Raw genomic sequence first — 14,800 nt, 5'->3', positions numbered from 1 at the left:
GACTCCAGTGCAAAAATCAGTGCAGTGCTGAAGGAGTAACACTACGGCCGAGGGAGTACCGCACTGCCGAGGGAGTACCGCACTGCCGAGGGAGTACCGCACTGCCGAGGGAGTACCGCACTGCCGAGGGAGTACCGCACTGCCGAGGGAGTACCGCACTTGCCGAGGGAGTACCGCACATGCCGAGGGAGCACCGCACATGCCGAGGGAGCACCGCACATGCCAGGGAGTACCGCCACTGCCGAGGGAGTATGACCCCTGCCGAGGGAGTACTGCACTGCCGAGGGAGTACCGCACTGCCGAGGGAGTACCGCCCCTGCCGAGGGAGTACTGCCCCTGCCGAGGGAGTACCGCACTGCCGAGGGAGTACCGCACTGCCGAGGGAGTACCGCACTGCCGAGGGAGTACCGCCCCCTGCCGAGGGAGTACGGCCCCTGCCGAGGGAGTACCGCCCCTGCCGAGGGAGGACCGCACTGCCGAGGGAGTACCGCACTGCCGAGGGAGCACCGCACTGCCGAGGGAGCACCGCACTGCCGAGGGAGCACCGCACTGCCGAGGGAGCACCGCACTGCCGAGGGAGCACCGCACTGCCGAGGGAGCACCGCACTGCCGAGGGAGTACCCGCCCCTGCCGAGGGAGTACTGCCCCTGCCGAGGGAGTACCGCACTGCCGAGGGAGTACCGCACTGCCGAGGGAGTACCGCACTGCCGAGGGAGTACCGCACTGTCGAGGGAGTACCGCATTGCCGAGGGAGTACCGCACTGCCAAGGGAGTATGACCCCTGCCGAGGGAGTATGACCCGTGCCGAGGGAGTACCGCACTGACGAGGGAGTACCGCACTGACGAGGGAGTACCGCACTGACGAGGGAGTATGACCCCTTCCGAGGGAGTACCGCACTGCCGAGGGAGTACCGCACTGCCGAGGGAGTACCGCACTGCCGAGGGAGTACCGCACTGCCGAGGGAGTACCGCACTGCCGAGGGAGTACCGCACTGCCGAGGGAGTACCGCACTGCGAGGGAGTACCGCACTGCCGAGGGAGTACCGCACTGCCGAGGGAGTACCGCACTGCCGAGGGAGTACCGCACTGCCGAGGGAGTACCGCACTGCCGAGGGAGTACCGCACTGCCGAGGGAGTACCGCACTGCCGAGGGAGTACCGCACTGCCGAGGGAGTACCGCACTGCCGAGGGAGTACCGCAATGCCGAGGGAGTACCGCCCCCTGCCGAGGGAGTACCGCACTGCCGAGGGAGTACCGCACTGCCGAGGGAGTATGACCCCTGCCGAGGGAGTATGACCCGTACCGAGGGAGTATGACCCGTGCCGAGGGAGTATGACCCGTGCCGAGGGAGTACCGCACTGCCGAGGGAGTACCGCACTGCCGAGGGAGTACCGCACTGACGAGGGAGTACCGCACTGTCGAGGGAGTATGACCCCTGCCGAGGGAGTACCGCACTGCCGAGGGAGTACCGCACTGCCGAGGGAGTACCGCACTGCCGAGGGAGTACCGCACTGCCGAGGGAGTACCGCACTGCCGAGGGAGTACGACCCCTGCAGAGGGAGTACCGCACTGCCGAGGGAGTACCGCACTGTCGAGGGAGTACCGCATTGCCGAGGGAGTACCGCACTGCCAAGGGAGTATGACCCCTGCCGAGGGAGTATGACCCGTGCCGAGGGAGTACCGCACTGACGAGGGAGTACCGCACTGACGAGGGAGTACCGCACTGACGAGGGAGTATGACCCCTTCCGAGGGAGTACCGCACTGCCGAGGGAGTACCGCACTGCCGAGGGAGTACCGCACTGCCGAGGGAGTACCGCACTGCCGAGGGAGTACCGCACTGCCGAGGGAGTACCGCACTGCCGAAGGTGTACCGCATTGCCGAGGGAGTACCGCACTGCCGAGGGAGTACCGCACTGCCGAGGGAGTACGACCCCTGCCGAGGGAGTACCGCACTGCCGAGGGAGTACCGCACTGCCGAGGGAGTATGACCCCTGCCGAGGGAGTATGACCCGTACCGAGGGAGTATGACCCGTGCCGAGGGAGTATGACCCGTGCCGAGGGAGTACCGCACTGCCGAGGGAGTACCGCACTGCCGAGGGAGTACCGCACTGCCGAGGGAGTACCGCACTGCCGAGGGAGTACCGCACTGCCGAGGGAGTACCGCACTGCCGAGGGAGTACCGCACTGCCGAAGGTGTACCGCACTGCCGAGGGAGTACCGCACTGCCGAGGGAGTACGACCCCTGCCGAGGGAGTACCGCACTGCCGAGGGAGTACCAGACTGCCAAGGGAGTACGACCCCTGCCGAGGGAGTACGACCCCTGCCGAGGGAGTACGACCCCTGCCGAGTGAGTACCGCCCTGCCGAGGGAGTACCGCACTGCCGAGGGAGTACCGCACTGCCGAGGGAGTACCGCACTGCCGAGAGAGTACCGCCCCCTGCCGAGGGAGTACCGCACTGTCGAGGGAGTACCGCACTGCCGAGGGAGTACCGCAATGCCGAGGGAGTATGACCCCTGCCGAGGGAGTACCGCACTGCCGAGGGAGTACCGCACTGCCGAGGGAGTACCGCTCTGCCGAGGGAGTACCGCACTGCCGAGGGAGTACCGCCCTGCCGAAGGAGTACCGCCCCTGCCGAGGGAGTACCGCCCCTGACGAGGGAGTACCGCAATGCCGAGGGAGTACCGCACTGCCGAGGGAGTACCGCACTGCCGAGGGAGTACCGCACTGCCGAGGGAGTACCGCACATGCCGAGGGAGCACCGCACATGCCGAGGGAGCACCGCACATGCCAGGGAGTACACGCCACTGCCGAGGGAGTATGACCCCTGCCGAGGGAGTACGACCCCTGCCGAGTGAGTACCGCCCTGCCGAGGGAGTACCGCACTGCCGAGGGAGTACCGCACTGCCGAGGGAGTACCGCACTGCCGAGGGAGTACCGCACTGCCGAGAGAGTACCGCCCCCTGCCGAGGGAGTACCGCACTGTCGAGGGAGTACCGCACTGCCGAGGGAGTACCGCAATGCCGAGGGAGTATGACCCCTGCCGAGGGAGTACCGCACTGCCGAGGGAGTACCGCACTGCCGAGGGAGTACCGCTCTGCCGAGGGAGTACCGCACTGCCGAGGGAGTACCGCCCTGCCGAAGGAGTACCGCCCCTGCCGGGGGAGTACCGCCCCTGACGAGGGAGTACCGCACTGCCGAGGGAGTACCGCACTGCCGAGGGAGTACCCGCACTGCCGAGGGAGTACCGCACTGCCGAGGGAGTACCGCACATGCCGAGGGAGCACCGCACATGCCGAGGGAGCACCGCACATGCCAGGGAGTACCGCCACTGCCGAGGGAGTATGACCCCTGCCGAGGGAGTACTGCACTGCCGAGGGAGTACCGCACTGCCGAGGGAGTACCGCCCCTGCCGAGGGAGTACCGCACTGCCGAGGGAGTACCGCACTGCCGAGGGAGTACCGCACTGCCGAGGGAGTACCGCCCCCTGCCGAGGGAGTACGGCCCCTGCCGAGGGAGTACCGCCCCTGCCGAGGGAGGACCGCACTGCCGAGGGAGTACCGCACTGCCGAGGGAGCACCGCACTGCCGAGGGAGCACCGCACTGCCGAGGGAGCACCGCACTGCCGAGGGAGCACCGCACGGCCGAGGGAGCACCGCACGGCCGAGGGAGCACCGCACGGCCGAGGGAGCACCGCCCCGCCGAGGGAGTACCGCCCCGCCGAAGGAGTACCGCACTGCCGAGGGAGTACCGCCACTGCCGAGGGAGTACCGCACTGCCGAGGGAGTACGACCCCTGCAGAGGGAGTACCGCACTGCCGAGGGAGTACCGCACTGTCGAGGGAGTACCGCACTGTCGAGGGAGTATCGCAATGCCGAGGGAGTACCGCAATGCCGAGGGAGTACCGCACTGCCGAGGGAGCACCGCACTGCCGAGGGAGCACCGCACTGCCGAGGGAGCACCGCACTGCCGAGGGAGCACCGCACTGCCGAGGGAGCACCGCACGGCCGAGGGAGCACCGCACGGCCGAGGGAGCACCGCACGGCCGAGGGAGCACCGCCCCGCCGAGGGAGTACCGCCCCGCCGAAGGAGTACCGCACTGCCGAGGGAGTACCCGCCACTGCCGAGGGAGTACCGCACTGCCGAGGGAGTACGACCCCTGCAGAGGGAGTACCGCACTGCCGAGGGAGTACCGCACTGTCGAGGGAGTACCGCATTGCCGAGGGAGTACCGCACTGCCAAGGGAGTATGACCCCTGCCGAGGGAGTATGACCCGTGCCGAGGGAGTACCGCACTGACGAGGGAGTACCGCACTGACGAGGGAGTACCGCACTGACGAGGGAGTACCGCACTGACGAAGGAGTACCGCACTGACGAGGGAGTACCGCACTGTCGAGGGAGTATGACCCCTTCCGAGGGAGTACCGCACTGCCGAGGGAGTACCGCACTGCCGAGGGAGTACCGCACTGCCGAGGGAGTACCGCACTGCCGAGGGAGTACCGCACTGCCGAGGGAGTACCGCACTGCCGAAGGTGTACCGCACTGCCGAGGGAGTACCGCACTGCCGAGGGAGTACCGCACTGCCGAGGGAGTACCGCACTGCCGAGGGAGTATGACCCCTGCCGAGGGAGTACCGCACTGCCGAGGGAGTACCGCACTGCCGAGGGAGTACCGCACTGCCGAGGGAGTACGACCCCTGCCGAGGGAGTACCGCACTGCCGAGGGAGTACCGCACTGCCGAGGGAGTATGACCCCTGCCGAGGGAGTATGACCCGTACCGAGGGAGTATGACCCGTGCCGAGGGAGTATGACCCGTGCCGAGGGAGTACCGCACTGCCGAGGGAGTACCGCACTGACGAGGGAGTACCGCACTGACGAGGGAGTACCGCACTGTCGAGGGAGTATGACCCCTGCCGAGGGAGTACCGCACTGCCGAGGGAGTACCGCACTGCCGAGGGAGTACCGCACTGCCGAGGGAGTACCGCACTGCCGAGGGAGTACCGCACTGCCGAGGGAGTACCGCACTGCCGAGGGAGTACCGCACTGCCGAAGGTGTACCGCATTGCCGAGGGAGTACCGCACTGCCGAGGGAGTACGACCCCTGCCGAGGGAGTACCGCACTGCCGAGGGAGTACCAGACTGCCGAGGGAGTACGACCCCTGCCGAGGGAGTACGACCCCTGCCGAGTGAGTACGAGCCCTGCCGAGGGAGTACCGCACTGCCGAGGGAGTACCGCACTGCCGAGGGAGTACCGCACTGCCGAGGGAGTACCGCACTGCCGAGAGAGTACCGCCCCCTGCCGAGGGAGTACCGCACTGTCGAGGGAGTACCGCACTGCCGAGGGAGTACCGCACTGCCGAGGGAGTATGACCCCTGCCGAGGGAGTACCGCACTGCCGAGGGAGTACCGCTCTGCCGAGGGAGTACCGCACTGCCGAGGGAGTACCGCCCTGCCGAAGGAGTACCGCCCCTGCCGAGGGAGTACCGCCCCTGACGAGGGAGTACTGCACTGCCGAGGGAGTACCGCCCCTGCCGAGGGAGTACCGCACTGCCGAGGGAGTACCGCACTGCCGAGGGAGTACCGCACTGCCGAGGGAGTACCGCACTGCCGAGGGAGTACCGCACTGCCGAGGGAGTATGACCCCTGCCGAGGGAGTACCGCACTGCCGAGGGAGTACCGCACTGCCGAGGGAGTACCGCACTGCCGAGGGAGTACCGCACTGCCGAGGGAGTACCGCACTGCCGAGGGAGTATGACCCCTGCCGAGGGAGTACCGCACTGCCGAGGGAGTACCGCACTGCCGAGGGAGTATCGCAATGCCGAGGGAGTACCGCAATGCCGAGGGAGTACCGCACTGCCGAGGGAGTACCGCACTGCCGAGGGAGTACCGCACTGCCGAGGGAGTACCGCACTGCCGAGGGAGTACCGCACTGCCGAGGGAGTACCGCAATGCCGAGGGAGTACCGCAATGCCGAGGGAGTACCGCAATGCCGAGGGAGTACCGCACTGCCGAGGGAGTACCGCACTGCCGAGGGAGTACCGCACTGCCGAGGGAGTACCGCACTGCCGAGGGAGTACCGCAATGCCGAGGGAGTACCGCAATGCCGAGGGAGTACCGCACTGCCGAGGGAGTACCGCACTGCCGAGGGAGTATGACCCCTGCCGAGGGAGTACCGCACTGCCGAGGGAGTACCGCACTGCCGAGGGAGTACCGCACTGCCGAGGGAGTACCGCACTGCCGAGGGAGTACCGCACTGACGAGGGAGTATGACCCCTGCCGAGGGAGTACCGCACTGCCGAGGGAGTACCGCACTGCCGAGGGAGTACCGCACTGCCGAGGGAGTACCGCACTGCCGAGGGAGTACCGCACTGCCGAGGGAGTATGACCCCTGCCGAGGAAGTACCGCACTGCCGAGGGAGTACCGCACTGCCGAGGGAGTACCGCACTGCCGAGGGAGTACCGCACTGCCGAGGGAGCACCGCACTGCCGAGGGAGCACCGCACTGCCGAGGGAGCACCGCACTGCCGAGGGAGCACCGCACTGCCGAGGGAGCACCGCACTGCCGAGGGAGTACCGCACTGACGAGGGAGTATGGCCCCTGCCGAGGAAGTACCGCACTGCCGAGGGAGTACCGCACTGCCGAGGGAGTACCGCACTGCCGAGGGAGTACCGCACTGCCGAGGGAGCACCGCACTGCCGAGGGAGCACCGCACTGCCGAGGGAGCACCGCACTTGCCGAGGGAGTACCGCACTGCCGAGGGAGTACCGCACTGCCGAGGGAGTACCGCACTGCCGAGGGAGTACCGCACTGACGAGGGAGTATGGCCCCTGCCGAGGGAGCACCGCACTGCCGAGGGAGTACCGCACTGCCGAGGGAGTACCGCACTGCCGAGGGAGTACCGCCCCCTGCCGAGGGAGTACCGCACTGCCGAGGGAGTACCGCACTGCCGAGGGAGTACCGCACTGCCGAGGGAGTACCGCACTGCCGAGGGAGTATGACCCCTGCCGAGGGAGTACCGCACTGCCGAGGGAGTACCGCACTGCCGAGGGAGTACCGCACTGCCGAGGGAGTACCGCACTGCCGAGGGAGTATGACCCCTGCCGAGGGAGTACCGCACTGCCGAGGGAGTACCGCACTGCCGAGGGAGTACCGCACTGCCGAGGGAGTACCGCACTGCCGAGGGAGTACCGCACTGCCGAAAGTACTCTCTTTCAGATCTGATGTTAAATTGCGGCCCTGTCTGCTCTGCTTTGGGCAATATGCATCCATGAATGTCAAAAAGCTCAAGATGTTTTGGTCATCTTGTTGGTGTAAAAATCAGCAGCCATGACTCCTTACATTATGACAGTAACTCAATTTCAAACGTTCATTGACTGTTACGCACTAGCGGATAACCTGGGGTAGCATACAATGGAATATAAATGCAAGTTTATCTTGGAACTAGAAATCAGCTGAGGAATAATGAAAAGGTAGATCATCCTATCGTGATGTGTGAAAGTAATGATGCGGAGATGCCGGCGTTGGACTGGGCTCACCTCAGTAAGAAGTCTTACAACACCAGGTTAAAGTCCAACAGGTTTGTTTCAAATCACTAGCTTTCAGAGCGCAGCTCCTTCCTCAGGTGAATCCTCGGCAGTGCGGTACTCACCTGAGGAAGGAGCAGTGCTCCGAAAGCTCGTGTTTGAAACAAACCTGTTGGACTTTAACCTGGTGTGAAAGTACGATAAGGTTCCTTGTATTGTGCTCTGAACAATGGATCGTAGATGTGGCGGAGGGCCCAGATTTAACGCTCCTTAATTCACCCTTTCGAAGCACTGGGAGTTTGTGACAAGCCTTCACTTGAAGCATTCAATAGAAGTTAAAACTGAATAGTGAAGTTATTGAACTAATGACTCGGGAAACAAAATCCACCTTTGTTGTAATCTCAGGATTTGAACCGGTCTGCAAGAAGAACTATGGGCCGCCAACTCTCCGCGCTGGGCTGGTTGTAAAAACAATCCCCCCACAACAGAGTCATATCTGTAGAGCTGCTGCTCACAAAGAATCATTAAAAAATACAAATACCTCCTCCAGGAATGTCCACTGAATTGGAAAAGGTGTGAAAGGGGCTTTTACTTCTGCGTGCGCTGGACACAGGGAAGGGAATGTAAAAGGAGCCGAACATAGCCGACTTCTTTGCCTGCTGGGACAATGCGTCATCAAAATTAACATAGCAACCATTTTAAGTTTTGGAACGGTGTGAAGTCTGCACAGTCATTTTGTGTGTAGAATCCCAGGAGGAACTGTGAGAATCTACATCAGAGAGGGTTCTTGACCAAGGGAGGACGCAGAGGAAGGTAATCAACTGCTTTTCTGCAGAAAGAGCCTAGGCAATCTAAGATTTTCGTAACCGCAGAATTAATGAGGAATGGGAAACCTCTCTCTCTCTCTCAGAAACCTGAGGAGGCAATCTGAAAAGGCAAACCTCCAAATCGCTGACCGCAGAAGACAATGCAGCCGCTACATAGAACATCAAGTTTCAACCACTTCACTTCGGGAAGATGGAACTCAAGCAGTGGGCGAGGCTGATTTGAAATCTCATCTTTAAATATATCTGCATTCTAGTGTATTTTAGGAAATAACTATACCGCTTGCATCTAAGTAACTTACAACAATAGTTTTGTAATAAATGAATCTGTATCTTGTTTGAGTAAATCTGGTCATAAATTAAAAGGGGCCCGATATACATAACCAAATTCTTAGCTCATGGATCATTTTAAGGAAACACTTTTTACATGGTCGGCACATCATGATCCATTGGTTTGGCTGTATTTGACAGAAGCTTCTAATCAACTTCATCTCCCTTAACCACAATGGTAGCTTAGGGCATGCAAGGTTTATGAAAATGTTGCTCTTTTTTGTATCTGGCAAGGTGGCTGCGTTAAAGAATCACGCCTGCACACTTCAACAAATTTTTACATTTGAGAAAAGTACACCAATCTTCGAGTTGACATTCTGATCAAAACTCTGCCTCAGGTACTGGCCATGGCCACTTTTAAAGTGGAACTAACCTTAAAATACAACTGCCCGAGAACTTTTCTCGCTAAATAATTAATTGGCTCTTTTTTTAAAAAAAGTAGCTGGTTTCAAATTTTATCTCAAGTTGTTCTCTTTGGAGAAAGAACGCTGCAAAATTTCATTTCAAAAATAGACACAAAATAGAGCCCCTTTTTCAGATCATTGCTCAGGCCGAGGCAGCGCTTAGCACAGTCGAACACCCTGCCCCGTCACCAAGCGAGATTGTTCTCTGCCGCTCTTACCTGGATACGGCACTCTCCCCTTCGTCACCAACTCTGTCAGTAGAATACCAAAGGACCAGACGTCTGACTTGATTGTGAACCTGCCGTACAATGCCGCTTCTGGTGCAGTCCATTTGATGGGAAATTTTGCACCTGGTGGGGGATGGGGAGGGAAATAAGTTATTCAATCATTTTTCTTTGAAATAAAAAAACCCTCAAATAAACATACTGCCTCGTGGGGTATTTCTGGGAAAGACTTGTTCCCCTTTTCTACGGGCATAACCTTTTTTTCTTCTTCGCGTCTGACATATTTCGGTCAGGAGGATGGATATACATTCTCCTCCCAAGTTTCCAATGTCCCAGTAACGGTCCACGAGGAGATGTCAGGCACTACACGAACACAACTGTCCACTTCGACTTGCTGTCCACAGTCTGGGATGGAGCATTCCCCCCACCCCCTCCCTCCACACCTCACATTCCCACCCCATTCAACATAGCTCATTCTGCCAAGATGCTACCTCTGAAGCATCTTTTGATCCATACGCCCGAAGCATAATTTCTGTCGATGCACTGTCCTTTGCGTGAGGTAATTATAATAATCTTTATTAGTGTCACAGGTAGGCTTACGTTAACACCGCAATGAAGTTACTGTGAAAATCCCCTAGTCGCCACACTCCGGCGTCTGTTCGGGTACACTGAGGGAGAATTGGGAATGTCCAATTCATCTAACAATCATGTCTTTCGGGACTTGGGGGAGGAAAGCGGAGCACCCGGAGGAAACCCACGCAGACATGGGGGGGAATGTGCAGATTCCACACAGACAGTGATCCAAGCTGGGAACTGAACCCGGGTCCCTGGCACTGTGAAGCAACAGTGCTAACCACTGTGCTACCGTGGCGCCCATTATACACCCATTATCCAACGGGCCTCATGAGGCCTCATCCAGTCAACGGATCAATCCTTCAAAAACTCTATAACCATGTACCAGGTATCAAGCATTTAACAGTGCTGAGAATAGGGCTGTAGTTTAACTGTGCTATTGGGCAGGGCAAAAGAGGGCAGCTCTGGGTTTTGCCAGTGCCAGAAGTGAGGGAGGTGAGAAGGACAACTGACCTTATTGGATGGGCGGGTAGGCTGGCGATTGGACAGGGCTCACCCAGGGCTTGGCACCGCCGGCTTATGTTTACAAAAAATCTCCACAAACACTCAATAGAGGAAGCATTTCTGTCAGTGCTTGGTGTCATTCTCAATATATTAGCACCGCAGGAGGATAAGCAGAGATGGTGTACCACAAGCTGTTATGCTTTCTGAAGCAAAATTAAATTATCTTTTATTTAAGGCTTATTTGAAAATTTATTCAAGTTCATTGGGTAGCACAAGTGGATAGCACTGTGGCTTCACAGTGCCAGGGTCCCGGGTTCGATTCCCCCCTGGGTCAGGGTCTGCACGTTCTCCCCGTGTCTGCGTGGATTTCCTCCGGGTGCTCCGGTTTCCTCCCACAGTGCAAAGAAATGGAAATGAAAATTGCTTATTGTCACAAGTAGGCCTCAAATGAGGTTACTGTGAAAAGCCCCTAGTGCAGGTCATGATCAATTGCCCTTAGTGACCAAAAAGGTTAGGAGGGTTATTGGGTTACGGGGATAGGGTGGAAGTGAGGTCTTAAGTGGGTTGGTGCAGACTTGATGGGCCGAATGGCATCGTTCTGCACTGTACTACGTTTTCAATTATTTTCTCAAGGCGCAAAAAACAAAATGCTTTACAACTTCATTGGGTCCACTGACACGTTAAAGAGAATGAAGTACCTTTGCAGCGTAGCCTGACACTTCAGTGTAACACTCCCTCAAACCAGATTTTAAGCTTAAATTACTCCACACAGTCACCAGAGGCCAGAGGTTACTGCGCTGTTTTAAGTACAATATCTACACTGTACGTTATGAATGTTTGATAAGCCCAGGGAACATAGAATTTACAGTGCAGTAGGATGAAGGAACTTCCTCTACCTTGATTAATGTCCAGCAATTTGACTTTTTTTTAAAACAAAGGAAGGTAAATTTTCCCAAGTTTCAAAGTACATGGGGCAGCACGGTAGCCTTGTGGATAGCACAATTGCTTCACAGCTCCAGGGTCCCAGGTTCGATTCCGGCTTGGATCACTGTCTGTGTGGAGTCTGCACATCCTCCCCGTGTGTGCGTGGGTTTCCTCCGGGTGCTCCGGTTTCCTCCCACAGTCCAAAGATGTGCAGGTTAGGTGGATTGGCCATGATAAATTGCCCTTAGTGTCCAAAATTGCCCTTAGTGTTGGGTGGGGTTAGTGGGTTATTGGGATAGGGTGGAGGTGTTGAACTTGGGTAGGGTGCTCTTTCCAAGAGCCGGTGCAGACTCGATGGGCCGAATGGCCTCCATCTGCACTGTAAATTCTATGATGATCTATGATGTTTAATTTTTTGGCTGCCATGGCTGTCATTTCTACTCAGTCAGCAACTGCAGTTCACCACATCTGGAACACAGATTTTGTCATCTCCAACTTTGAGGCACTCTGTGGAAATCGGTTTTCATGCCTTAACTTGCACTGGAAGAGGCAAATCGTTGCACTTCATAATGCCAGATTCTAGGGCCAAGAAAACTAGGGCGCTACACCAGCAGGGGTTGGCAAATAGCTATTCGGCCATCGGAATAAAAGCAAAGTACAGCAGATGACGGAATCTGAAAGAAAAACAAAAAAACGCTGGATGGCAGCATCTGTGGAGAGAGAAATAATGTTCCGAGTCTGTCTGACTCTTCTCCAGGGTTGAAGAGAGGGAGAAAGGTGTTGGATTATATACTGCAGAAGGGGGGGGGGGGGGGGGGGGAAGCAGCTGGAATAAAGCAGGTGATCACAGTGATTGGAGCCAGAAGAGATTGCAACAAAGATGAGTGGGTTATGAGACAGAGGAGGCAGGATGATTGGCATCCATGCCAATGGCAGGAGAAGCTGCCAGCGGCTGCATAAAGGCAAGATACCAGAATATGTTAATGGAAGAATAAAGGTCAGTTCTCCGTGAAAGCAAGCGACGGATGGCCCAGTGTGGAAGAGGGGGACAAAAAATGTATGGAATATAAGCAGAAGGTCAAGGTGGAGGAGAAAGGTCACCGTCTAGAGTTGTTGAACTCAATATGACTCCCGAGGGCTGTAATGAGCCTCATCAGAAGATGAAGTGCTGCTACTCCAGTTACCGGAATATTGCAGCAGGTCAAGAACGGATATGTGGATCTAATATGTGGACCATATTGGAACCTTTGTTCAATGAATGATGTACAAGACGTCATCTTTAGTATGTAACAAATTAAGCATATTTCGAACTGGATAAAAGTAATGATGTGGAGATGCCCACGTTGCACTGGGGTGAGCACAGTAAAAGTTTTACAACACCAGGTTAAAGTCCAACAGGTTTGTTTTGAATCACTAGCTTTCGGAGCACACTCACCTGAGGAAGGAGCAGTGCTCCGAAAGCTGGAATTCAAAACAAACCTGTTGGACTTTAGTCTGGTGGGATAAAAGTAAAATGCTAAAATTTAAGCCAGCTAGTTCAGATACAGCTGAATTTATCCAGGAACAGGGGGCGGGACTCTCCGAGCCTCCACGCTGAAATCGCGATCGGCGCGGATGAGGAGAATGGGCGTCAAACCCAAGATCGGGTCCAACGCCACTCCTGCGATTCTCCGGTCCCTGGCGAATCGCCGGCAATCGGGGGGGCGCGGTCAATGTGGCACCGGTCGGGGGCCATTGAAAGAGGCCCCCACGGTAATTCACCAAGTGCAGCTGGCAGAGTTCCCGATGGTGTGGTTCTAGTCTGCGGTAGCCCTGGTGAGGGGCGGGGGGGATCATTCATAGTGGGGGTCTCCAGGATGGCCAGGCTACCGATCGGGGGCCACTGATACGCAGGTGCACGTGATATGGGGGGGGGCCCTATCTTTTTGGTGCCGGTCCGCGGTGTGGGTCAGCCATGTCCCTCGGGGCGGCCGACGCAGGCCGTTGCCGTGCGCGGACCCCCGATCGGACGTGCAAGGCCCCGTACCGGCAGCCAGAGTTGCGAGGAGCACTCCGGGGCCCTGCAAACCCCGGCAAATCAGAGAATCACCCTGGACTTTCCCCAGGTAAGTCCAGAGTGATTCGCAAGTGTTTTTTCGCGGGCATGGGGACATAGCCCCATTATTGGAGAATCCCGCCCAGGGGATCTAGCAATAGTGGACAGCATCTCTACAGATGCAGGTTATTCATTCTGATGTCTCAGAAGACAACACTACTTCCAGATGAAGGTGAGCTGACCAGTTCATCGCTACTAGTTCATAAAGATGGTGTTGATTGAGGTCTGGAAACATTGCTCAGTACAAATATACAGATGTTAATATACTCAATAGACTGTATTTCTGATGTTGTTAACTTATCAGCTAAGGAGTCAAGTCCTAAACTAATCTCACCAATCAGTAGGTGCACATGCAGGTGCACGTGATATGGGGGGGGGGCCCTATCTTTTTGGTGCCGGTCCGCGGTGTGGGTCAGCCATGTCCCTCGGGGCGGCCGACGCAGGCCGTTGCCGTGCGCGGACCCCCGATCGGACGTGCAAGGCCCCGTACCGGCAGCCAGAGTTGCGAGGAGCACTCCGGGGCCCTGCAAACCCCGGCAAATCAGAGAATCACCCTGGACTTTCCCCAGGTAAGTCCAGAGTGATTCGCAAGTGTTTTTTCGCGGGCATGGGGACATAGCCCCATTATTGGAGAATCCCGCCCAGGGGATCTAGCAATAGTGGACAGCATCTCTACAGATGCAGGTTATTCATTCTGATGTCTCAGAAGACAACACTACTTCCAGATGAAGGTGAGCTGACCAGTTCATCGCTACCAGTTCATAAAGATGGTGTTGATTGAGGTCTGGAAACATTGCTCAGTACAAATATACAGATGTTAATATACTCAATAGACTGTATTTCTGATGTTGTTAACTTATCAGCTAAGGAGTCAAGTCCTAAACTAATCTCACCAATCAATGTCACACATTAACTGCACCAGTAAATTTATCAGTAACAATGCGGAATTACAGTGACATAACTGAACTGCCATAGTAACCTCTGCTCTTTATTTTGTTAATTAATCCTATTTACTATTCACTAGCATACTCTCTAAGCACAATGATGACAAAATATTGTTAGTTCATATGCCTGATTTGGCAGTGGGTAAGGGTTAACTTATTCACTTGGCAGCTTGGGCAAACTTTGATGAGACGTTGTTAGTGTAAATATTAATCTAGTCGGAACTGGCTGATATAAGAGAGGCATCATAAACACCTCAAAAAAACCGCCAGAAAATCCCTCGACCAAGCACGAGGCACAAGTCAAGAGTGTGATGGAAAACTCTCCTGGAATTGGCGTGCATGGCCAACAACACTTCAGCGGCTCGATACCATCCAGGGCAAAACAGCCCCCTTAATCAGCACCACATCCACCACTGCTACACAGTCGTAGCAGAGTGTACCATCTACAAAGCATC

The 14,800-nt window shown here is 57.1% G+C and overlaps 1 protein-coding gene across 3 annotated transcripts in view; it reads right to left on the bottom strand.

The window, feature by feature from the left end:
* LOC119967085 (tyrosine-protein kinase Fyn) overlaps positions 1–14,800 on the bottom strand; it is a 316,569-nt gene that overhangs the window by 4,435 nt on the left and 297,334 nt on the right. For all 3 annotated transcript variants that reach the window (XM_038799145.1, XM_038799144.1, XM_038799143.1), the window contains one exon: positions 9,300–9,431. In XM_038799145.1, the coding sequence (XP_038655073.1) occupies positions 9,300–9,431 (132 nt within the window). The remainder of the gene's footprint in view (positions 1–9,299; positions 9,432–14,800) is intronic.

The sequence above is a fragment of the Scyliorhinus canicula genome, chromosome 6 (genome assembly GCF_902713615.1).
Source record: "Scyliorhinus canicula chromosome 6, sScyCan1.1, whole genome shotgun sequence".
NCBI classification, from domain to species: Eukaryota; Metazoa; Chordata; class Chondrichthyes; order Carcharhiniformes; family Scyliorhinidae; genus Scyliorhinus; species Scyliorhinus canicula.
Note: the sequence above shows the minus strand (reverse complement) of the source record. Positions and strands in the feature narration are given on the sequence as shown.